Source organism: Python bivittatus, unplaced genomic scaffold (assembly GCF_059951505.1).
Source record: "Python bivittatus isolate LINGU-HERP-01145 unplaced genomic scaffold, Pbiv_v1 ctg000210_np1212, whole genome shotgun sequence".
NCBI lineage: Eukaryota > Metazoa > Chordata > Lepidosauria > Squamata > Pythonidae > Python > Python bivittatus.
The window spans coordinates 4429675-4456605 of record NW_028277053.1 but is presented as its reverse complement, the minus strand read 5'-3'; the positions used below and the strand labels follow the sequence as shown (position 1 = coordinate 4456605).

Here is a 26931-nt window from a genome sequence, read left to right as displayed (position 1 = left end):
TGTGCTTATGTATAAAATTGAAATCTTTTTAATTAAAATATCAAACTAAATATCAGAACACAGCTAAAGTTAAGAATAGTTAATAGTTCTCCCTTCAAAGTGTTTTTAAAATATGTGTATTATTAATTTACTAGACAAAAATGGCCTGTCAAAAGTCAATAATTTGTCTTTAAATTCACTCATAGGGAATTAGCTACTGCTACTATCAGAAAAGTTCATCTTCAAAGCCATCTCAGCTGTAACAAGGAAGCAGTGGGTGGGAGTGTCCCCACTGTCATTCCTTCCATTCAAGATTAATTCTTTGATCGTATTCCACACATTTTAGTTCATGCCTACGTTCTGTAGATTCTCCTGATGAACAGAGTCAAAGCACATTCTACCAATAGAAGAGAATACATGTAGCCCAGGGTTGAACTGTGGAGTCCTTGGTGCTCTCTGAGCTTGGTTGTTTGATTGCAGACGTTTCATTACCCACCTAGGTAACATCTTCAGTGCTAGTGAGTATGGGGTTTACCCCCCTCCCCACACTCACTAGCACTGATGATGTTAGTCAGGTAATGAAATGTCTACAATCAAACAACCAAGCTCAGAGAGCACCAAGGACTCCACAAAGCACATTCTCTTAAAAAAGTATCCTGTGCCATTATCAACTGTTCCCATTACTTGTTTACAACTGCTGTGAAACACTGACCGTAGTTAGTCACATATGCTTGTCTCACAATAGCTGAGAACTTCCAAGTAAACCCTCTTTGAACTGATTTGAGAGCCAAGGGTCTGCCTTGCCTTGCTTGAAAGCTGAGTAGGGAGAAGAGCGGTACTGGCCATTTTTTTAAAAAAAGTGGTCTTCAATATCACACAATACACATTTGACTTAAGTGTCCCCAAGACTGCCATTGCCATCTGATTTCTTTCAGCACACCTGCAGCAATTAAAGTTTTCTCAGCCAAACCTTGTACCCAAATGGGATCCATATAAAAAAATTATCCATTTGGAATCAGTTTCACCAAAGCTGTTAAGATCTTTCTCCTGGATCCCTTGCTTCATCTTGAATGCAGTTTCCTGCAACAAGGCAGGAATAAATAGTGTTGAGTCCAATCAGTGGGTATGAATTGTTTATCTTTGACCAACATTATATTTCAGTCTACAAGGTTTAGCACCCAACATTTTGTAAGATAAATTCTCCTAATTTGGGAAGCCAAAGTAGGAGAAAAAATTGTACCAGTAAAACTTCTTAGAAGCACAGTAACTTGTGATTATGCTGAATGGAGCTTAGAGCAAAGGTCATCAACACAGATTGTCAATCTGATTGGAGCAGCATAACAGGATCAGTCTTGGATCAGTTCAGATTACAAGCCAAGATTCCAGTTCTTAAATCAGCTCCTTGTGCCAAAATCCTTACTATGCACCGTCCAGCAGCTTCTCAGGAAAATATACGAAATTGACACATTCAGAAAGGATAGGTTCATGCAGCTCCAGAGTAATTGAAACAATAGTTCATGTTTTGTTGTATTGTAAATACTAGAAGGATATTCATTACAGATTTCCTTCTCTAACAAATGCCAAAGTCAGCCTGACAGATTTTATGCTTTGTAACTTTTATCCAACCAACACAATGAAATCACTTTGGAAGTTTCCACATTTGTTTTGAGTGCTTGTTGCACTCATCAGGGACTGGTCAGAAGGATTGTTGACAATATTATTTGAAGACTGCTTGTATTTTCTGTTGCCTGTTTGGTACATGCATTTAGTTTGTGGTTTTTATGTACAATCAGTGACCAAAATAAAAATTGGTTTGACTTGATTTAAAAAATTAGTCTGAAGACTAAAAGCCTTGTTTTCCTAAACCCAAATGCCTGGATTGGATTCTGAATCCATTTCAGTCCTGTTTCACAGTTCTACAATAAACGCCATAACTTATACACACACACAGAGCCAAAAGTATTGGTATCCCTCCACTTTTCCCCAAAGACTTCCCAACTGAGTTGAAATAAGTTGAAAGTGACACAAGGAAATGGAATCCACCATTCTTTATTCCACAGCCCATACAGCAAAAGCTTTGCTTTTGATGTGTGACTTCCCATATTCTTGCAAATAATACATGAATATGGCATGGACATAATTACTGGTAGCCTTTAGAAATTAAAATACATTATTGGATTTTAGTGATCACTCAAGCAGACTGTTTAATTAGTATCACAGGTGTCTTCAATCTCATAATCAATCACTCAGTCTCTCTGAATGAAGAAAAGTAATCATTCAGGCATTTTGTGTCATTGTGTGCAGCGCAGTGAACATGGACAAGAGAAAGAAAAGCAGAGAGTTGTCTGAGGAGGAAAGAAAGAAGGTAATAGCCAAGCACGGTAAGGGTAAAGGCTACAAAACCAACTCCTGCTTCATGTTCTTGTGACCATGGCTGCTAATATTGTCAAGAAGTTTAAGTTCCATGGGACTGTAGCCAACTTCCCTGGGCATGGTGGTAAGAGGAAAACAACCCCAGACTGAACAGAAGGATAGCTCGAATGGTGGAGAAAGAACCAAGGAAAACTTCAGATCCTGGCTGACCTCCAAGATCAACGTACAACAATATCAAGTTGTCCCATCCATCACTGTCTGACTGAAAGTGGCCTCCATGGTATACAATTGGGATAAATAAATAAAAATGGTAGAAGACCAAGGAAGTCCTCACTTCTGAAAGACAGTCACAAAAAAAGTCAGACTGAAGTTTGTTAAAATACGTGTTGACAAGCTGTAATCCTTGTGGGAGAATGTCTTTTGAACAGATAAAACAAAATTAGGGCCTTTGGTAAGTCACAGAAGCTCTATGTTCAAAGAAAAAAAAATGATGCTTTTAAAGGAAAGAACATCATCCCTACTTTGAAACATAGAGGAGGCTCCATAATGTTATGGAGCTGCTTTGCTGTCTCCAGCACTGGGTGCTTTGAATCTGTGCAGGGCACCATAAAATCAGAAGATTATCAAGGCATTCCGGAGCAAAACATAATGCCCAGTATTAAAAAGCTCTGTCTCAGTCATAGGTCCTGGAGCAGGATAATGACCCAACACATACATCTAAGAGAATCCAAGTATGGTTGAAAAGCAAATACTGGACAGTCCTGAAGTTGCCTGCCATGAGTCTCGATCTGAATCCAATAAAGCATCTGTGGAAAGAGTGGAAACTCACAGTTGGGAGAAGGAGCTCATCAAATTTAAGACAACTGGAGCAGTTTGCTCAAGAAGAATGGGACAAATTGAGAGGGATAGAACTCTTTTTCAGAACTATAGAAAGCCCCTGATTCCAGTTATTATCTCAAAAGGGTCTCAAAAGGGAAATATTAGGTTAGGGATACCAATAACTATCTCCATGCCATTTTTATCTAGTGTCAGGTCTATGGAACAAAGAATGGTAGATGCCATTTACTTGTTTCCAGTTTCAACTTATTTCACAGCAAATTGGGATTTTGGGGGGGGGGGAATGGACAGGTACCAATATTTCTGGTTGTGTGTGTCTGTGTGTATTCCATTTCCCTTTTTTTCTTTTTCTAAATTGAACACTGTTTATTAAGCTGCTACAATTTGTAAAATATCCAACTACATAGAGCTCTGTCACATTCCTTTAATGGTTCAATTTGGTCAAGAGACAAAATTATCAAATAACATACTGCCAGCATAATCGTAAAACAGCAACTTGCCTCCAACAAGCTTTACAGAAATCTGATAGACAAGGAAAGCAGAACAAGGTTATCTCTTTGCTTGGACTGAAAAGCCAATGTCTGGACGTCCCAGTCCTGCATGATTAACCTTTATGAAGGGACCTGACAGATTCCAGAAACATTACTAGTTTAGGCTTTAGGAGCAAATCCTGATAGCATAGAATCACAGGGTTGGGAAGAGTTACCTACCCCCTTGGTGCTGAAATCCAAACTTAAGCATCTCCAACAGATACATGTCCAGCCTCTGTTTTACCGCATGGAGTAAATAGTACCTCACCTCCTCTCTTGGTAATCAGTTCCACTGCTCAAACGTTCTTACATCAAAAAGTCCTACAGAAGGCACTCTTAAAATGCCAGAACTGCACCAGAAGCCTCAGCAGGTTTACTTAGTCCTGCTATTTTCAACCTGGCTAGCAAGGAGTGCATACTTCATTCACTCACCTCAATTCCTCACTGCTTTTGGCAACTGGGCAAGTAATTAAATAGTGCTTTATTAGGGTTGTCTCTTCCTTTGCTTATACATGCAACTGGAGTTTTTGGCTAGGCAGCCTTCACTCAGCCCAATTATCTAAGCCTCCCCTCACAACATCCATCTCCTCTAACTGATGCCAAGATGTACTAAGACATAGCCAATACAGTGCATTTGGAAAGTATTCAGACCCCCTTCACTTTTTTCAATTTTGTTATGTTGCAGCCTGATACTACAATCATTCAAATTCATTTTTTTTCTCATTAATCTACACTCAGTACCCCATAATGACAAAGTGAAAACAGAATTTTAGAAATGTCTATTCATTTATTAAAAAGGAAAACTGAAATATCACATGTACTTAAGTATTCAGACCCTTTGCAACAACACTTGAAATTTAGCTCAGGTGCCTCTTGATAGTTGCTGAGCTGTTTCTACACCTTGATTGGAGTCCATCTGTGGTAAATGAAATTGATTGGACATGATTTGGAAAGGTGCACACCTCTCTGTAGAAGGCCTCACAGCTGACGATGCATACTGTATCAGAGCAAAAGCCATGAGGTCAAAGGAACTGCCTGCAGAGCTTAGAGACAGGATTATTGCAAGGGACAGATCTGGGGAAGGCTACAAAAAAATGTCTGCTGCACTGAAGGTTCCCAAGAGCACAGTGGCCTCCATAATTCTCAAATGGAAGAAGTTTGGCACAACCAGGACTCTTCCAAGAGCTGGTCGCCCGGCCAAACTGAGCAATCGGGGGAGAAGAGCCTTAGTAAGAGAGGTGACCAAGAACCCGATGGTCACTCTGACTGAGCTCCAGAAATCCTGTGTGGAGATGGGACAAAGTTTCAGAAGGACAACCATCACTGCAGCCCTCCACCGATCTGGGCTTTATGGCAGAGTGGCTAGATGGAAGCCTCTCCTCAGTGCAAAACACATGAAAGCCTGCTTGCAGTTTGCAAAAAAGCACCTGAAGGACTCTCAGACTGTGAGGAACAAGATCCTCTGGTCTGATGAAACCAAGATTGAACTGTTTGGCCTCAGTTCTAAACGTTATGTCTGGAAGAAACCAGGCACCGCTCATCACCTGCCCAATACCATCCCAACAGTGAAGCATGGTGGTGGCAGCATCATGCTGTGGGGGTGTTTTTCAGCAGCAGGGACTGGGAGACTGGTCAGGGTTGAGGGAAACCTGAATGGAGCAAAGTACAGAGATCTCCTCAATGAAAACCTGTTCCACAGCGCTCAGGACCTCAGACTGGTCCGAAGGTTCACCTTCCAAAATGACAACAATCCTAAGCACACAGCCAAGACAACACAGGAATGGCTTAGGGACAACTCTGTGAATGTCCTAGAGTGGCCCAGCCAGAGCCCTCACTTGAACCCTATTGAACATCTCCGGAGAGACCTGAAAATGACTGTCCACTGACGGTTCCCATCCAACCTGATTGAGCTTGAGAGGATTTGCAAAGAAGAATGGCAGAAAATCCCCCAATCCAGGTGTGCAAAGCTTGTCGCATCATACCGAAAAAGACTCAAGGATGTAATTGCCGCCAAAGGTGCTTCAACAAAGTACTGAGTAAAGGGTCTGAATACTTAAGTACATGTGACATTTCAGTTTTTCCTTTTTAATAAATTTACAGATATTTCTAAAATTCTGTTTTCACTTTGTCATTATGGGGTACTGAGTGTAGATTAATGAGAAAAAAATGAATTTGAACAATTGTAGTATCAGGCTGCGACATAACAAAATTGAAAAAAGTGAAGGGGATCTGAATACTTTCTGAATGCACTGTATATAAAAAGCCCCACAAATATTTCTTGAAATCATTACGTTCTGGCAAAGCTGTTTTGATTCATTGAATGTACGTAACCATCCCTTCTCCCAGCAATTTTGCTTTGTACTCACTCTTCCTATTTCTGCAGTCCAAGAGACAACAATTGTGTTTGGGACTGTTGTGGACAGTCGCACCAGCGATGTGATGTTGATTGGTCTGCTTGGCCGCTTTGGTTCAACCCCGTTTTTAGTTGGAGGAAGGTAGCCCTGAAACACCATACTCAAGTCACCATTACGATAATGACAATGTAAAGCAATGTCTTCCTTTTCATGACCTTGCATTATGTCCCTCTTGCTGGTATGGAGTTAAGTGGAGATGCACACACGCCCAACTTTCCATCATCAGACAGGCTGACAGAGATTGATAGATAACTAAACTAGTCAAAGACCAGCAGTTCATTTCACATTACAAAAAAGCCAGTACAGTAAGGAAGAAGAAGAGAAAGTAAATTCTCAGGCACTATTTAATGGAATATGTTTCTATTACAGGTAGTCCCCAGCTTAAGAACAAGTTCTGGTCCCGAGGTCTGTCCTTAAGTTGAATATGTATGTAAGCTGGAACAGTATTATTGCATAACACTGTATAAGTAGTATTGCGTAATGATCTCGAATCATTGTGTATTTAACTCAAATTTTGCTATAATGGACTCCGTTCTTAACTATGCCTCATCTGTAACCCAGGCGTTCTTAACCCAGGGACTCCCTGTATATAAAAAAAGGTCCTGTGTATTTACTTTTTTTCAAATCCCACTTAATATACAAGAGGGTTTGAAACAGATGACCTGGCCCACCTTGCCTAGGCTCAAAAGCTAAGCAGGATCAGGCTTCCTTTGTACTTAGTTGCAAAAAAAAGACTCAACATGTCCATGAAGTCACCAGGAGGTGAGCACAACTCATAGGAGATTGGTTTGTACAGGATGAGAGACCAGTAGGACATCCCAGGGCTATAGGCTAGACTGGGGAGTAAAAAAAAAGAATTCTAGAAGAAAGGAATAGTAACCACTTCCATATTGTCAAAAAAACTAAATGGTCATGTTTGTAATGTCAAACTGAGCTTGACTCCCAGGAGACTTCGCCTCAAAAGAACTGTAAGCAGAAGAGATAGAATAGCTCAGGTTACTTCTGCATGTCAACAAATGCATCACTGAATGCAAAGACCACTATAAGGATTCTCCATCTCATTATGCCACAAACTTCCTAGATAGTTCCCACATGGATTATTTTTTATGAAAGAGAAGACTATAAGCAGTCAAATTTGGGAGATACTTACAGGAAGGCTACATGGTTTTCCATTAACTTTCACACAAAGATTTGGTGGGAAGTGATCTTCCTGTGGGCAACTGGTTTCAGATAAGCAAAACCTAAGGATATTACAAAGTTAAGTTATATGTTATGTAACATTTTGTGCCAAGATTTAAGTATTTAAGAGAGACATACCTTTAATACACATCACAATCTCCTGTGAGCCACTGTATTATAGTATCATACCAAGACTGGAGGGAAGCATATTATGTCTTCTTGCAGATATAACATTAGACAGGCAACCTTAAGCCAATCACCTCCTCTTAGTTAGAACTCAAGCCCACAAAATAGATTTAAAGGCACCACCCTTAAGGCTCTCTAGGTTCCATGCTCCATCTGACTTTTTGCTTTGTGATTGCACATAAAACCAGGAAAGTGATTGAGGGTATGACCAACATTGCCAAGGTAGCTATAACATAAACAACGTGCTCTCACAATTCCAAATATGCCTAGGGCCAAAAGGTTGGAGAACCTTGGCTTATATATCTCATTAGGTTGTTGATTGGTGCCATCTTGGATTTCTTAGATGAAAAGTAGGATGGAAGTATAAAAAAGAATACTATACTTTTGAAAAGGAAAGTATATGTAGAATAGCTGATCTTGATATTTTTACTACTTATATTTTCTCTAGAACAAATAAAAAACTCAAGATAAATTTGCTTTTTCAGTTATTTAAAACAATAGTAAATCTATTCAGAGTTTTAACTAACATTAGAATTATTTGAGTAATAAGGGGTGGATTAACTTGTTTTCAGTCACAGCTCAGACCACCTCACCATTAATGTACTGGAGGCCATGTGGTAGTCAAGGCTAAAACAGTATTTGGGGCAAGAATTCAAAGTAACTTGATACCAACTTTTCTTTCTTTTTGACACTCTCTCATCTTTCATGCACTGGCTTCAGGGAGGGCACACATACCTTCCACCAGAGATCCAAACAGATCTCTTCCAAAGGGTTTTAAAATGAGGTTCACTTTGCATGAAATTAGGCTGTGGGTCTCAAGCAGATTGTCAATCCCTTCCTTCAAGTAGCCATACAAAATTTAAAAAAAAACTCATTCCATAAAGGACCAACAGTTTTCCCTACTTATCCAGAGCCCACTGCAACACATGCACAGACGTGCTCTTGATTTAAATGGTGGGCAACAGTGATGCACATAAAAAGAAATACTTTTCTAAAGCAGCCCCAGAACCAAATGGAGCCCTTGTGAGTGAGATGGGTGAGATTACTTCAAGTGCTTTCCATGGCTCCCTATCACTGGGTTGAGGAGATACCACATGAGAAATGTCTCTTCTATCAGGAAGACACCTTGCAGAAAGCCCGCAGCCCAAGTTCTGAGCCATGCCAAGGAAGCCTGCATACAACTCCAGCAACTGTAGCTAATGATGCCACACATTGTGTGCTTCTTCCATCCAAAGTTGCTCTGTGAAACCAACCAAGTTTTATAAATAAGGAAACCCAAGTGTCTCTCCCATTCTTTGGTTCTCATCTCTGCTGCTGCATCAGTTCATCCTTAAGTGAGATTCTCCAGCTTAGAGTTTGGCTCCACTCTGCTTACAATCAAGTATTCCTTGTCAATGCTTATTTTTCAACACAACATGAGCTGGAGTCTCCTCTAGGGTCTGAGATAGTGCCAATCCAAGATGTTGGCAAAACAGAAGTCAGATCTCAAGGGACATAATTCTGCCTGCAGAATTCATGGGGCAGCAGGTTTCCAGCTTCTCACAAATATTAGTTAAGAGGACAAAGTGGTTACAAACCACATACAAGTAGTCCTCATTTAGTTACCATACTTGGGACCAGCAACTCAGTTGTTAACCGAAGCAGTCACTAAGGGAAACCACAACTGTGCTTATGATCTTACTTCAGCTTTCCTTTGCTTTACAGACCTGCAAAGGTTGTAAATGCTACGATTGGTCATAACTTACTTTTTCATCACCATCATAACTGCAAACAGTCACTAAACGAGGCAATCACTAAACAAGGACTACCTGCACTTAATTATAAACCAATAAATAAACTAACTTACAGTGGGCAAATCAAGGGAAGAAAGGTGGGTTATGGTTAGATCTTTGCTTAGCCACCTTCTTTTATACTGAGTTTGAAACTTTAGCATGGATTTAAATGTTAAAATTGCTATGCAAAGAATTAAGTACAAAATAGTTTACAGAAAAACTCTATCACTGCAACTAAGTGCTAATTTAAAAATAGCCACTGAACTGCATTAAACACTCTCAATTGCTCATACATCCTCTTCTTTAAGGTAGAGACAGCCTGTGCAGATGCAAGCCCTGCAGATAATGATAAGATTAATCAAAGAAATACCCAATTTCTCTGCTACAGGCAAGTAAAAGCAACAGATGAAGCAATAGTGTTTTATCTTCTTTTCCGCAGTTCGGTGTCCTTCAGACCCACTGGACTAAGTATCCCCAGCTAGAATAGACACGATGTATAGACTGAAGATGATTAGACAGTCCAGAACAACTGGACAGGCTAAGATTTGGGAAGACGGGCTTATGCTATAGGGTAGAAGAGAAAAAGATAAGGGAAATAGAATAAAATTATGTAAAGGAAGCATCTATGTGCATGTTTACTATCCGTTTGCATAATTTAAGCAGGTTGTAGACATGATATTTGGTACAGAATGTGTGAGGGAGAAGGGAAGCACCATATTGTAATTGGATTATAGGAAAAATAATTACCTTAACTGGACCTGCACAGTGAAATCACATTTGGTTCCAGAAATGTCCCTAACAAAGACATTAGACACTGATTAAATGCAGTTCATTAAAATAATCCATTACATAATTTAAACACGTAAAGCTTGAAACAGAATATGCCACCACCAAACTATGCTTACACACCATCCAACGCACTGCAAACTGCAACGTCTACCAGGTCCAGGCTCCATCCTCCCTGCTCAACACCCCTGCCCACTTCTGAACAGAACTCATTGACAAAGAGCATTTATATGCTTCCTGCATAATTTTGAATTATGAAAATGCACATACCCTGAATGTCGGTCAGTACACTCATGTGCCTCCCAGTTAGTAGTGGAATGTGGGCAACAATATATTGACTTGCAAAAGAGTCTGCATACAATAGCATGACCATGCTTGGGGTCAAATAGGGTTTTGATTGCATTTGTGGTACCATAAGTGGCCCACATTTGTGAACTGCTGGGTAACTAAGAGGAAAAATTACAAAAGTAAGCACAGAGATCCCAGGATTGGCAAAGCAAGTGTAGAAAGGCCAGTTAGACAGCAAGGACTTTTTGTCTGGTTGTTGTTAGCCCTTGACAAGCATCTGAAATGGGGCAGCAAAGGCCATGTGCCCCCAAACCTTTTTATCTTCAAAAGCCAGGATTGGGAAGAATGGGCCTATCATATTCTTGAAAACCACTGGATTATGGAAACACAAAACCCTCTGGACTTGAGGAACAAAGAGCTTGGAATAGCCAAAATCAGAAAGGTTGTGCACATATCTCTGGATATGTAAGTAGCCATGTGCTTATCCGTATCAGCAGAAGTGAGCAATGCAAGAAAGATCTGGGGGAAATTAAAGAGAATTTGCCATGCAAAGACCATAGGCCCTATCGCGTGTCTTATGGAAAGAAGGCACTCTTTAAGAATGCAGGATGGCACAAGCACCTCATACCACATGAGCCAAAACCCTGACCTGAGGAAGCTGCTTAAAAATAATGGCATACAGTTGCAAGATGAAGTTACGGTTGCTTTCCTTCTGCTGCTTCTGCTCCAACATTTTAATGTACCAAAATATATGAGCAGGAATCTCAAATGGGAACAGAAACTAGCTGAACAAACAGAAACCTCTATTTTGAAATCTAAGGAAAAACCCTGTTTAATCTGCAAAAGTAGAAAAGACCAAAGGGCATCTTACCCACAAAGAAACAAAAACTGTACAGTATTTTAGAGATGCAAACAGCAAGAGAACTAACCAAGAAGTTTCCTGCTCAAGGGAAGGAGAAATGGCCAGGATGGGAAAAGGCTGGAGAAGAAGGTGGAGCCCAGAGGGTGGGAAATGATTGCATTCTCAGAAAAAGAAGGGGATGTTCCAGAGAAATCTTACTGATAGAGCCCATCAGAGATTCTGGTGGCAACCAGAATCCAGTTTACCTGGATAGAGGAGCAACTGCTCCACAGTTTAAAAATAAAGGTTTTTGTGTTGATCTTGACAGAAGCTGCAAAAGACAGATTGTAGTGGCAAGGAAGTTTGCAAGGCACACTGAGTGATGAAGAGGCAATTGCTTTGCATGTTAAGAATGCACTGTACCCTCCACATTTGGACTCCAATTTACTAGGTGTTAGTTATACAGTCATCAAGGGACACTGAGTGGGATTTGTTGAGGGAGGTTGTTCAAATACAAGTAAGGTTGGAGATTCATTGTTGATTGGATTCCCCAGGGGGCTGAGAATTCTGATAAGAGAAAATCAGCTGAGCTTGTAAAGCTCATATAACAATGTACATGGAGAAACTGCACTGAATTCTGGCACAAAAACTAGACCACTGGAATATAAAGCAAACCAGGCAGAAACAAAGGGAAGAACTGGTCATAAATTTCAAAACCGCAACTGCAAATCTGCCAATCAGTGCTGCTTTATGTGTATATATGGGAAATATCCTCAAAAATCACATACAAAAAATGTAGCCAGCATGGAAAATCTAGAATATGCAGCACAGCAGCAAGGCAAGTGGCTAAGAAAATGTATAATGCTCTCTGATACCCTGACCACTGAGTCAAATGGAGAAAACGGGTATCTGTAATTTCTTGGTTGAAGCATATTATTTTTGTTGTTTCTATCTGATAAGGCACTAGGGGGAAGAGTTCAACAAATTCAGGCAATTTGTTGCTTATGTAAGAAATAAATCTGAAAAGAAAGCAGTTTTGGATAATGGATTTGAATTTATAAGTGGACAAATCTATGATTACTTAAAGGAAAATGGGATTATTGATAAGAAATATATTACCTTTATACCAGAAGAAAATGGATTAGCAGTAACAAAGAACTGTTGACTGTTGGACATATGTTGAACTATGCAAACTGAGTCAGGGCCCAATCAAAAATGGTGGGGAGAGATTATTTCAACAGCTAACTACATCCAAAACAGACTACCCACAATTTTTTTTTAAAAAGGCACTCCTCATGAACTGCGGTTCAACAGAAAACCCAGTTTAGATCACATTAGAATGCTTTGATCTAAAGGATATGCTTGCCTTCTCAAAGCGAAAAACAAGAAGCTGGACTGTAGAATTGAACGGGGCATTATGACTGGATATGCAACCAGCACAAAAAGCTACAGGAGCCTGGATCGTCCATGGGAAAGACGAAAACAATGTGTATGGTTTACTCTGATGGCAGAGTAAGGCCAGCTGAAGTAAAGAATCAGGATCTGAACCTAGTAACCACCAGCAGCCAATCCCTCCACAGCAATCCTCCTTTCTAGTTTCACATCAGCCTTACAGTCAATTTCAAAACAGGACTTCTGAGTGTCAGCTGAGGTGGTACAGGCTGCAGAAGGAGAAGTTACAACATATACTTAGTGGAGCATGAGCCACAGTTAAGGCGTTCACAGAGACCTAGCAAAGGGACCCAACCCCCCACCACCTGTTAAGAGGAAAGGGACGTAGGAGTCAGAGATGTGGGGAAGATACCCCAAAGCTGCCAGCTCATGAAATGGAAAGCAGCAGCAAGTAAGAGGTAGCGTCCCTTTATAAACGGCAACTTGTAGAACTACCTGGTGCAAGAAAGGCACTGCTGATTTGAAGTTAAAACTGCCAGCAAGCAGCAGCTCTGAACTAACTGGACACAGACTGGACCAAAGGTAGAGCTGACTGCAAATCTACACACTAGTACTTGTTCCTTGATTACAGTAGACCAATCAGTCCAGCAGAAAGCAAGCTACAATACACTGTTCTCCACTGGGGCTGAGTATGTTTTAATTAGTGATGCCAGTCACAAAGCCAGGTGTAAATGAAGCGCTGACACCAGGTGAATTTATAAATTGCTACAGGATTTGAAGTTACTGAACCCATGCCTATAGCAATCTTTAAAGACATAAAACCTATATTCAATTTTTACAAAAAGAAAGGATTAGTTTAAGAGTAAAGAACATTCATGCTAAGTGGGATGTACAAGAGCAAGGACTTAATCAATGTGCAGCACTGTGCTGCAGAACCAATGGTGACTAATGCAGTGACCAAGGCACGAACCTGGGAGCAGTTCCAGATACTTTGAGAGAAGATGGGAGTTGCAAGTGGGTGACAGAAGCACTGGAGACTGCATCGACTCTTTGGACCAGTAGGGCAAATGGCAAGAGGTAAACAAGAGTAAATAAGGGTCTGTGTCCCTCCATCTGTTTCTCTCCTTATCTATGGTTAGTTGAACAGTTTTTGTATTTAAGAGCCAAAGGCAACTCCGCTTTCTCTTTCTTGCTTTCCTCTCTTCAAGATGTAGTTTAGATAGAAATGACATACATTTTAATCTTTTTTACTTCAAATAAACATAATGCTTAGCCTGTTACCATTCATTAACAGCTGGGATAAGCCCATACTCTGCGCCCAAGACAACTATATTATGAATGGCTTACGTTTAAAAAGTCTGCAACTTTTTAAATGGGATGTTCTGCAACAATTTCTCAGTATTCTTCAGCACGCTGCTTATGTTCAGGAGCACATCCTCTAGATGGGCTCCTGCTGAATCCAAATCTCCAATAATTCAGAACCAGAGTCTTCAAATTAAGTTATTTTCCAAATTTCTATCATTTTTAATTTTTTTATTTTATTTGTCACCGCCCATCTCATTAACAAATTACTCTGGGCAGTTTACAGAAAACGATGCCTATGCACATTCTGTCTAAAATTCCTCCCACCTAGTTCCACCTCCAAACCTCTTTGCTCATTCCACAAAGCTGCTCCTTAAATATTAGAGCTTTACACTGCACTTCTATGATGCCCCAAGACCACCTCACCCTCATTATGAATGCTAAAACCTAAACAGTTTTAATGTTAAACACACCTCTTAAAAAGTTTACCACATTTTGGAAATCAGAAGTATTGTGCTGAAATGATGTTATAACCACTTACATGGAACTGCTGATTTGCTGCACTTGCTGTGGAGTCAGGGCAAATGCAAAGCAGGTTTCCCGAAATCGCTGGCTATTATCTGATGCTAAAGAGAAGCCAAGAGGAGATTAATTGGACATGAAAAAGACTATTTTTCTTTGTAAAAATAATTCTGCCATCATTTTAGAAAATTTAGCTCCAGCCCAGCCTTATATTATCTTCTAGGGGTTGATACTTCTCATAGGAAATATACTTACCTTGCAAAAGAATTGGGAGTCTGTTTCAAAAACAATTTTAGAAACAGCAAAAATAAATGGACCAAAATCTGACAGACTGAGTCATTAAAAAAAAAAAAAGACAGTTTGATGGAGATAGCAAAATAAAGTCTTTTGAGTGACAGAAGAATTAAGAGTAATTGTGAGGGGAATCCGTATTTTAAGCATTTAAGCTTTAACTCATGCGTCTTATTATTTCAGCATACTGTATATATTCATTGCATGACTGAGAGTGCAGAAACGTATCAACTCATTCACAATGATCTGATTTACATCCTGAAGTCTCAAGTCATTTGATTAAGTGTGAGTCATTAAGTACAAATTATCTCTTCTCATAACATAAAACAAATGCTTGTAGAACAAAACAAGGAAGAATTAGCAGAGCCAAAGGGGATTATGTTCCACCAATTAATAAGGGGATATTTTAATTGAAATACAATAAAGAAGAGCTCAACATTTACTTTCTTTTTCTCTGTTAGCCTCAATGAAGGATGCGGATAGAAAGGGTTCTTTTTTCTTCTAAGATTTGCAAACCTCACTGTGTTTCTAAGCCCAGTCTAGAGCTTGTGAGACAGCATATTTTCAACCAAGCTAGGTTAACAAGCTGCAATATTTGAAGGAAGCACAAACAAAAATAATTATTCTGACCTTAAGGGGAAAAAGAAAGTAAGCCAAATGTATCACTAAAAATTATTATTCATCAAAATGGAAGTTAGGACTCTGATACTGAAACCATTCCTCTCTGAAAAATGCATGAGAAGTCCTTTGGGGGGGAAATTATTTTTAACACTGCAGATGATTTGGGGGGTTCTGTCTTATAGTAAGTAAACATGCTGAATTGTTACGGGTTTAAAATAAAATAAAATATGAAGAGGAGAAAGAATGTATCTCCATAATTGCCCTGTAAGGTATGTAAGACTGAAAATATGCACCGTTGCCTGATGACCAGTCCGAATGAACCAACCTCTCTCTGGCAGTGGCCCAACATGATCCCTGTAGGCTCTGCTTTTAATAGGCTTTAAAACAGACTCTTGTGATAAACACAAACATATATGCTTTAAGTACTACAAAAGTATTTATGAGAGTTTTGTGGATATTTTTGTAAAATATATACAGTGATGATTAGAGCAGTTTATGATTAAGAGATACAATTATAACAATAGGGAACAATGTTTGAAATCTGAATATAATATAAATTTCTGAGAGCAAACAACCAAAGTATCCTCTTACTATAATTTACATATATTGTATTAAATATCTCCATTGCTTTCAGTTAAAACAAACATTTAGTGACCTGTCCTCCCCCCAGCTGTAGTCAGGGGCTAAATATATCACTGAAATGCTCCTCCTGTAAAATATTCCTTTCTAAGTTGAAAAAAGAATCCAGTTAACCATTCAGAAATGTTCTCATATAGTCTTGGGTGAACATGCATTGTTCTATCCCAAGCAAGCTACCCAGCTCAGTTCCAATGGCCTTCAAACCTATTTATTCACTAAGAGCACTTTCAATCTTTTCTTGCAAATTGGTCATTGCTAAATAATTAAGAGCTTACTGCAATGTCTCAAGATAAATTGTATCACAAAATTACTATTTGCTGGAGTATTACATGGTACAATAAAATGAGGAAGTATTTTTGCTTTATACATTATATTTTTATTAGAACTTCCTACAAAAACAAGCACCTAGATCCAGAGTAACATTATGGAACATTTATTAAAGTAAGAGATGCATATAAATCTGAGAGAAGCACTACTGTATCCTACCATAATTTTCTAACACTGCTTGATCTCCGTCTTTGCTGCGCTCTATAACTAAATATGCTAAATTATGATCACCAGTAATGGCCAATAACACTTGCTATCTCCATCAGGTTTATAATACTCAACAAGGAGAACAATCTGCTAACTTTTACTTCTACAGAGACAAATCAGTTTCGTTAGTTTCCATTTGTCCTTCATACCCTTGAAACCACATCAACCTACTCTAGAAGGACTATGGTTCTCTATTTAGATTTTAGTCTGCCCTTGTGGTTGTAATCAACTCTTCCCCCCTGCAATTGTTGAGCAGAGTCATGGAAAAATGCAGACATCTGGAAGGCTTCTTATTTTCCCCAAATTGCATTATCTTTGCAAGCTTTTTTGCCACTGAATGCCCTTCTCCCCCCAGGACAGAGGACTTGCTCCTGCAAAATAATTGCAGTATTCATGAATACATTGGAAAACATACTGTTATATGCAAAATCTCTTGGCATTAAGGACAATTTCAAAAATAATGTTATGGCCAAGTCAATCTCTGTACTTCAAGTATCTATCACAAAGCCATGACAGTTTCTTGCTGGTTTGTTATCCTTAGAGTGAACCAAGTGAAAAGCAGCAGAGAAAATGGGGGAAAGACAGAAAAGACCTGTGCAGTTCCATAAAAAGCAAGCATAAGCAACCTCAGAACAAAAGAAAGTGGAAACCCTCTGCAAGAGGATAAATACAAGCTTAAGTCTAATTTGAATTCTAGTTCTAAAATTGGTATTGAACACTAAACAGATTGCATGCAAACAAGCCATTCTTCCATTAATTCTGGAATTCCACACTCAGTAGGGAAGCAAGCAGCAAGTCCTTTCAACTAAATTTTGTATTTCTGGAAATCCTACCCCAGAACATGAAATTGTATCTGTTTTTTATTCTTGGCAAATGTGTATTTCTTAATTCTCCTAATAAATAGCTGTGTAGGTTAAGTAAAGCTATGATTTGCCTGCTAATACATTAAAAGCACCTATTTACCGAATGTTTATAGTTTATTAAAATTAAATACTCTTTGTATTTCAAACAGGGGTCACAGATTTAGTGGGCCTCATAGCACGGATTGGCTTTCTTACAAAAGACAGCATGTTTACTCAGAGCAGAGTGCCAGGTCAGACGCATTCCCTTCCATTCACCCCATTGCACATCCCAACAGCACTGAGAGCGGAGGCCCCCTTAAAGTTAAACGTTATTTCTGCTAGCCCTCCAGAAAAAGGGAAGGCCACCTTCAGCCCAAATCTTTAAGTTCCAAGCAATTCAGACCTCTGATAACGGTGATCTCTCTTTCCCAGCAGCTGGCTGTATGAGGGAGGGAGGGAGGGAGGGAGGGAGGGAGGGAGGGAGGGAGGAAGGAAGGAAGGAAGGAAGGAAGGAAGGAAGGAAGGAAGGAAGGAAGGAAGGAAGGAAAAAAAAGGGGGGGAGAAAGAGGTCGTAGAGTGAAATGCAGCTCAGCTCCTCCCCCCATCACTAGTGTCAGGTTCGGTCAGCACGAGGTTTCAGGGAAGCACGGGGCTGCAGGGAAGCTCGCAACCAGACCACGCGGAATCCACCGGCGGTAGCTAGCGGGGAAAAGAGGAACCGAAAGCGCCGCTAATTAACGAGCCACCTGCGGCCAGCTAAACAGGAAAACCGCAGCGGAAGCTTTTAATTACGAACTGATAACGGCGCGAGCAAGCAAGGAACGGGGCCGCAGGGCAGCGAAACAAGATCGCAACGCAGCACAGAACCCGCGGGTCTGCACGTAGCAGGGAGGGGCCAACCCAGCCGGAGGGGGACTGGCAATCAAGGACAATGGACTCTGACCGACCCTGCCATCATGAACGATCAGGGGGGACATTGGGGGGCCTAATAGCCCACAGCCGCAACGCGATCACGAGGCGGGAAAAAGCGCGGGAAGGGGGAATATAACAAGTGATGCAATTGTACCAAGCCAGTCCTGGCTTTGCTTGTGACTACTACGTTACGCATGAGTAAACCTTCTTTGTGAACCACACGTGTCACGAGAGTTTCTCTGTCGAACGGGGCAAATCTCACATAAAGCCAGGACTCACCGTCAGCGCTACCCGGTACCACCGAGGAGCGTTTTCTTTCTCAATACAGGCATGACCAGCGACGAGGAATCCGTGGGTCAGCTGGAGCGCGAGGGATCCAGGCTCGCGGAAGGGCGGTCGGAGCCGCCCGGGAGCGACGGGGCAGCGGCCAGGGCCGGGCGCACTCCATCCGAGCGGTGGTCGATGGGCGTGAATCAAGGACCAGACGATTCGGGCGTTACGATGACCCGGGGTTCGGGGTTCCGGAACCGTGAGTGGAGCGAGAAATTCGCCCGACTAGAGGAGAGAGTCGAGCGACGCCTAGACGCCGTGGAGGCGATGCTCCAGACCCTGCTACAGAGAGTGGGGCCACCGGCGGTGAACGAGGAGGCGAGCGACAGGGGGGCGGTCCGACACCCCCGCCGGCACCACCCACGGCGCCCCGGTCGGAGGACCAACGGGCGGCAGACGCCCTGAGACTTCGAGGTATCACTGGGAAGTTCTCAGGGGACCCCGAACAGCTGCCGCACTTTCTGACGCACGTCAGGGGGTTCATGCAGAGGGGTGGTCACCTATTCGCCAGAGACGAGGACAGGGTATCCTACGTGGCCGAGCTGCTAGATGGCCAAGCCGCCAGCTGGGTGATCGGGCTGTACGATGCCAACGCGGCGGAACTACGGAGTTTCCCGGACTTCATGCAGGCGCTCCGGGACAGATTCGAGGACACATTGAGCGCCAAGCGGGCGGAGGACGACATCCTACAATTCAGGCAGCGGGGCAAATCGGTATCGGAATATGCCCTGGAGTTCCGGAGGTTGGCCGAGAAGCTCGCGGACTGGCCGGAGTCCCTGAAGGTGAAGTATTTTAAGAGGGGACTCAACCCAGAGATCCTGGAACGGGCACTGGGGCGGGACGACCCGGCCACAGTGAAGGATTGGATCTGGCTGGCCGGAACGGCGGAATCGGCGTGGCGGCAGATCCAACAGAGCACAAGACGACGGGACCAGACGAGGGACCGGCCGAGGGAGAGGACCCCGAGGAGAGACGGAGCGGTCGACGGCAGTCCACCGGGAGGCGAGAGGCGACCAGAGCCCCGAATCTGTGCTTCCGATGCGGAGGCAGAGGCCACCGAGCGGCGCAGTGCCCGACGGAGCGGGAAGGCGCCCCACCATGGCCCGAAGTCAAAACCCCGCGTGCGAACGGGAAAAGGACCGGTGACCGACCGCGGAAGGGGGCAGTGGCGGCGGTGACCGAGAAAGGACGCGGGGGGTGGTCGACCCCGGAGACAGCATCCTCCGGAGAGGACTCGGGGCCGGCGGGAAACGAGGCGCGCTCGCACTGAACGGCGTCCCAGTGCGAGCAGGGGAGTCGAGGCGCGCGGACCCAATAGGAGACGAGGACTGCCCACCGTTCCGGGTGAGGATACACGTCCGGGGGTGAGATCCGGAGGGAGGCGCAGCTACGGGCGCTACTGGACTCGGGCTGCACCCACTGCTTGATGCACCCAGCGGTGGTCTCGGGGCTCGGGCTACAGCTGAGGCGCCTCCGGGAGCCCATTTCATTCAGCCAGTTAGATGGCACGCTGGCAGGGGGGGGGCCAGCTCAGTATTACACCGAGCCGGTCCAGATGACGATCGGGAGTCACCGGGAAGAACTGAGGTTCGTGGTGGTCCCGGTGGCCGACTACGCGGTGGTACTCGGCTTGGCGTGGCTGCGGCGGCGGAACCCACGAGTCGACTGGACGACGGAGGCAGTGCGGTTCGGGGTCGACAGGCCGGCGAGGGCGAGAGCAGAGGGGACCGAGCCGTGGAGACGGAGGCAGCCGCAACCACCGGCGGACAAGCGGAGGGTCCGGGACACCGGGAGACGGGGCGAGAGCAGATGGGGCCCGAGACCCGGGCGGCAACAGCAACAGCAGCAGCAGCAGCGCCGGGACCCCGGAGACCCGCCACGATCCCGAGGCGAGGGGAGGCAGCGGCGACTGGCGAGGCGACCGCAAAACGAGGGGCCGGACCCGGGGAACCCCCGACGGGCGGCGGAATCCCGAGGCAGTATCGAGACCTGGCGGCAGCGTTCGGGGAGAAGGAGTCTGACCAGCTCCCACCACATCGGCCCAGTGATTGCGCCATCGAGCTAGAGCCAGGAGCGACCCTGCCTAAGCCAAAAATGTACTCCCTGTCGAGGAGGGAGATGGGAGCCCTGCGCGAGTTCATAGACAAGAACCTAGCACGGGGATTCATCCAACCCGCGAAGTCACCATTAGCGGCCCCGGTGTTATTCCGGGAGAAGAAGGACGGCTCGCTCCGTATGCGCGTAGACTACCGGGGGCTGAACGCAATCAGCACGGAGTACAAATACCCCCTCCCCCTGATGAAGGACTTGATGTCGCATCTGTCGAAGGGGAGGGTGTTCACAAAACTGGACTTGCGCGAAGCCTACTTCAGAGTTAGGATCCGCGCAAAAGATGAGTGGAAGACGGCGTTCAACACCCCGCTCGGAAGCTACCAGTTTTCCGTGATGCCGTTCGGATTAAAAGGGGCCCCGGGGGTATTTATGCAGCTAATTAATGAGGTGCTGCACGACCTACTCTACCGGGGCGTCCTGGTCTACCTGGACGACATCCTCATCTACACCGAGACCCTGGCGGAGCACGTGAGCCTGGTGCGCACGGTGCTCCAGAGACTGCTGAAGGCACAGCTGTACGCAAAGCTCTCGAAATGCGAGTTCCATCGAGAGCAACTAGACTACCTCGGCTACCGAATATCCAGCCGGGGAATTGAGATGGACCCGGCGAAAGTAAGGGATGTCCTGGGCTGGGAAGCGCCGCGAACCCGGAGGCAACTCCAAAGCTTCCTAGGGTTTGCGAACTTCTATCGTCAGTTCATCCCGAACTTCGCCCAAATCGCCCTTCCCCTAACCGACCTGCTAAAAACCAAGGGCACTGGGAAACCCCCAAGCCCAGCATGGCACTCGCGTGGACTGCAGAATGCCAGGGGGCGTTTGAGGAACTAAAACAGCGGTTCACCGCGGAGCCGATCCTGCGCCATCCCGACCCAGACCGGCGGTTTATAATCCAAGTGGATGCATCAGACGTGGCAACGGGAGCAGTCCTGCTCCAACCCAGCCCGGAGGGGCCATCCACCCGTGCGCCTACGCCTCCCGCAAATTCACCGAGACGGAGAGGAGGTGGATGGTGTGGGAGAAAGAGGCGTACGCGGTCAAGTGGGCGCTGGCCACGTGGAGGCATCTACTGGAGGGGGCAACTGAACCGTTCGAGGTGTGGACGGACCATAAGAACCTCGAGGCCCTGAAGACCCCGCGTAAGCTATCCCCCAAACAGGCACGGTGGTCCCAATACTTCGGGAGGTTCAGGTTCACACTGAAACACATCCCCGGGAAGCGCAACTTCTTAGCGGATGGACTGTCTCGCATGCCCCAACACGCCAGCCTACGGGAGGAGATCGTGGACTCCGTCATCCCCGCCAGCAGGCTGGCTGCAAAGGCGGTGACCCGAAGCCAGACCAAGGGGGAGCGACGGGACGCGGCGTCTGAAGTAAGGCAAGGGTTCGCGGAGGCAGCGGAGCGGGACGGTTGGCTCAAGCAGAACCGAGAGGCGCTAACCGGCCAAGAGGGGTTGTGGTGGCACGAAGGAAAGCTGTACGTGCCCGAGGGTTGCCGACGGGAGGTCATGGAGAGAGCCCACGACAGCCGGAGCGCGGGGCATTACGGCTTCGTAAAGACACTCCACTTAATCCGGCGGCAGTTTTGGTGGCCCACGCTCCGGAAGGACGTGGAGGCGTACTCGGGGGGTTGCCCGGTGTGCGCAACAGCGAAAGGAGCCAAAGGCAAACCTAGAGGCCTACTCCAGCCGGTAGCAGAACCCGACGGCCCTTGGCAAGAGGTCGCCATGGACTTCATAGTGGAGCTCCCGGAGAGTAAGGGGAAGACCGCCATTTGGGTGGTCACGGACTTATTCTCCAAACAAGCGCACTTTGTAGCGTGCCGGCGAGTCCCCACGGCCGAGGGGCTGGCGAAACTGTTCGTGCAACATGTCTACCGACTCCACGGCGCACCTCGACGTATCGTCAGCGATCGGGGCGGCAACTTCATCGCGCGGTTCTGGCGGGAGTTCCTGAAGCGGGTGGGGACGAAACAAGCCCTATCCTCCGCGGCGCACCCACAGACGGACGGAGCCACGGAACGCCTGAACGGGGGGCTCGAACAGTACCTGCGCTGGTACGTGGGGCACCAACAGGACGATTGGGCGGAGCTACTACCATTCGCGGAGGTGGCATACAACAACGCCGTCCACAAGAGCACCGGGTTCTCTCCGTTCAAAGTAGCCACCGGGAGAGAATTCGTCCCCATGCCGGAGCTGCCTCAGCCGGAATCCCAGATCAACTCCCTGGACGCCTGGTTCGCCCAAATCGACGAGACCCGGCGAGCGGCGCACGCGGCATTGCAAAGAGCCAAAGCCGACTACAAGAAGCACGCGGACCGCAAGAGGCTCCCCGAGGAAAAGTGGAAAGTGGGGGACCAGGTGTATCTGTCAACCAAAAACCTAAAGACGCACCAGGCATCGAAAAAACTCAGCCCGAGGTTTGTGGGGCCGTTCCCCATTTAGGAGATCATCAATCCGGTGACCGTCAGGCTGACGCTCCCGAAAAGCCTCGGGAAGATCCACCCGGTGTTCCATTGCAGCCTGCTAAAGTTGCACCAGCCGGGGAACGCCTGGCACAAGGCGGAGGGAGTACCACCACCCATCATGGTCGGGGGGGAGCAGCATTTCGAAATCAACCGGATACTGGACGCCCGGAGGCACAAGGGGCAGACCCAGCTCCTAGTGCAATGGAAACATTTCCCCAAGTCCCACAGCGAATGGGTGAGTAAAACCCACATAAGGGCGCCGGACCTAGTGCGGGACTTTTACAGTAAATACCCCGGGAAGCCGAAATAGGACCGAGGGGGGGAGTTGTCGTCAGGGGGGCGGCATGTCAGGTTCGGTCAGCACGAGGTTTCAGGGAAGCACGGGGCTGCAGGGAAGCTCGCAACCAGACCACGCGGAATCCACCGGCGGTAGCTAGCGGGGAAAAGAGGAACCGAAAGCGCCGCTAATTAACGAGCCACCTGCGGCCAGCTAAACAGGAAAACCGCAGCGGAAGCTTTTAATTACGAACTGATAACGGCGCGAGCAAGCAAGGAACGGGGCCGCAGGGCAGCGAAACAAGATCGTAACGCAGCACAGAACCCGCGGGTCTGCACGTAGCAGGGAGGGGCCAACCCAGCCGGAGGGGGACTGGCAATCAAGGACAATGGACTCTGACCGACCCTGCCATCATGAACGATCAGGGGGGACATTGGGGGGCCTAATAGCCCACAGCCGCAACGCGATCACGAGGCGGGAAAAAGCGCGGGAAGGGGGGAATATAACAAGTGATGCAATTGTACCAAGCCAGTCCTGGCTTTGCTTGTGACTACTACGTTACGCATGAGTAAACCTTCTTTGTGAACCACACGTGTCACGAGAGTTTCTCTGTCGAACGGGGCAAATCTCACAACTAGCAGGTTATATCAGTGCAGCATCGACAATCCACTTCTGCCTACAGTTATATTTCAGGCTATCACTGGCAAGCTTTTTTACAGAACTGGTTTCAAGTTTCTTTTAGGCATGCAAGGTTTTTTTTTCTGATTTGAATCTAGATTTTTCATTCCAAAACATATTCAATTGCAAAAAACAGGACGCAACCCATATTTCATATTTGCCAATCTTGGAGACAAGAGTTGAGCTAGGGTGACCAAACCTGACTCAAGAGCATGTTTCTATTTGCTTTTTCTAATCTAACATGAAATAACCTTTTGAGCTTCACAAAACTGTACTCATCAATCCAACTGACCTGGATTTTGGTGTGACATAGACTTGAAGATTATATGTGTGTGTCTGTGTGTACACAGAGACAGACACACACATGGATGACATTTTTACAGTTACTTTCATCTCTCAAATCCAAACATTTGCATTTGACACATGAAAGTTTCACAGAATCAGTAGATATATTAAGATGGCCAAACTTTCTGTAATTTTGATATAACAAGGTATTCTTCTGGATTGCCTTCCCTTGATTCAATAATTTAGTCCTTATTGGAATATATTCCAAAAAAGAATTGGTGGATACCAATTCACCAGGATGTTGCAAAATTTGTATCTTTACCATTTTGCATTAAACTGCTGAGAGGGACAATTCTAAGATCTGGAATTATAGTAATTTTATTAAAAATTACAATTACAACAATAAAAACTAATACAAACTAAAAAAAAATAGAAAAAAAAGAAAAAATAGAAGGTACACACACACAAAAAAATAGAAAAGAAAAAATAATATAGTAAAGAAAAAGAAAAGAAATATATAAAGAAATGACTTCCCCTTCATCACAAATATAAACAATTTTAGTAACTTATCACCTTCTCTTAAAATACAACAAAGGATCTCTTCTTCCCATATCCCATCTCTTATCTATAAACAAATGCTTAAAGCCTCATCATTTCAGTCCTGATGTCAGCAAAAGTCCATAAGGGTTACCAGAGATAACAACATGCCTATTTTAACCTTGATCAAATAAAATGAAAGAATATAAAGTTGGTTTACTTCTAACAGTTTTGATCTTTAGTCCCCTTGAATGATGTCCTAGAGCTTGGTTTCTTTTCATTTTTTCTTTGTCCCTTCTCACAAAATTCTTCAGAGCATTAAAAAGCCTCTTTTATAAATCCAATATAGGAAAATTATTCAGGTTACTCTCTTGGTTTGCTGTTTATCCCTTTTAATTATTAAGACATCAGCCAGTTTCTTTTGTATGTCCAGTGTAACATCTTTTTCCATGTCATTTTTCTAGTCTGTCATTTTTAAATCCACTTTCAAATCAATCTCAATCTTCAAGTTTTACCTCAATCAGGTAAAACTTGTTCCTCTTCCATAACATCTTTTAAATACAGTCTATCTACAGAGGCAGATACTCTTAAAATTAACTTCTGGGTCCATTGTTCAAAAATATCCTTCAATATGTCCAATGTTAAAATATTTTGCTTCATTCTGTATTTGTAAGTCAAGTTTAAGTGTTCTTCTCCTTTATCTTTAGCTCCTTTTAGTTCCCTCTAGTGTCCAATTTTTAAAGTTTTATCTTATTTTTTTTAAAAAAAGGAATTCAAAACAAAACCATATCCCATGGGAAGGATTCTTTATAATTAATTCCAAAATCTTATTTCAAATTTATCTGGACCCTTAGTCCATTTGTAACTTTCTAAAATCAAAGTTTTAGTTACCCTTTTGCTGTTTATTCCAATTTTTTGTAATTTTAAGTCCTTAAACTTGTACCTAAAACTTATTTCACTAAGGATTGAAGGAAACTCACCCAGTGCTGTAAAACGTGTTGATCCAAAGGTTCCTAATAGCTGAAAAGCAGTTAACAAGCAATTTCCGAAAGTGATTAGAACTTAGTGTCCTTTCAAAGGCGCTGACCGCAGTTTGAGCAAGATGGCTACTTCCTTGTCTCCCAGAGCTCTAAACCCACCGGAGACCTCTGTCTTGTGGTCTCATTGTGAGGAGCAACTCTCTGAGCACTTGTGAGTGATCTTGAGTCCTCTCCTTCTCCAGAGAGGAATTATCGAAGAGCTGGTCTACTCACTGGCTCTTCATTCTACTGTAGTCATTGGCTCTGCTTTTCACAGAGCCATCTTCAGTCTGCCGTTTCTTCCCCGGAGCCAAATGAGGCTGTATTCCACTTGAAAGGTCGTTACACCACTGGAGAATTTAGAATCACAGTCTCTGAAGAACTACCTCCCTCACATGCATGTACCCTCCTTCCAAGGTCATCAAATAAACCACTTACAGTGCCCTGTATCAAGTAAGGAGCACTCAGGACATGGAATTTCCTGTTTACAAGGTTCTATCAGTTCCACTGTTGCTGTGTTCAGTGCCATTTTCCAGCAAATTTTAGCTTAATCCTGGCTTAGTGTCCTCTTTTATTTCTTAACTGATTTGCTGTTTTTAATTTATTAACAATATTATTGATGTTCTAATTAAGTGACATTTGTAAGTGCTGCGCAGTTCCTTCGTCTGAGGTGGATGGCTGAAATACGGCTCCTAGGAATGGGATCCCCTGAGCTCAGTAACTCCTGCCTTGATCACCACGTTACTGGACTATTGCCCCTTGTTCAATGTGAGGCTGCCTTTGGACACAACCTGGAAGCTGCAGCTGTACAAAATGCAGTGGCAAGATTACTGGAAGGACAACCCTGCCATATTAAAGTCGCTGCACTGGTTGTCAGTAGGCTTCTGGGCCCAATTCAACGTGCTGGTCATTATCTTTAAAACTGTAAGTGGAGCGGCACCAGGATATGTTTTGCCAGGAGTGAATTTGCCCATCTGGTCTGGCCTACTA

At 44.3% G+C, this 26931-nt stretch overlaps 1 protein-coding gene across 1 annotated transcript in view; it reads right to left on the bottom strand.

Annotated features, from left to right (window-relative positions):
- Nucleotides 1-26931, bottom strand: part of PIAS1 (protein inhibitor of activated STAT 1) — an 82542-nt gene that overhangs the window by 10423 nt on the left and 45188 nt on the right. The window contains exons 3-6 of the mRNA XM_088139234.1: nucleotides 14421-14505; nucleotides 10018-10065; nucleotides 7284-7374; nucleotides 6086-6220 (exon numbers count right to left, since the gene is read on the bottom strand). Coding sequence (XP_087995360.1) covers nucleotides 6086-6220; nucleotides 7284-7374; nucleotides 10018-10065; nucleotides 14421-14505 — 359 coding nt within the window. The remainder of the gene's footprint in view (nucleotides 1-6085; nucleotides 6221-7283; nucleotides 7375-10017; nucleotides 10066-14420; nucleotides 14506-26931) is intronic.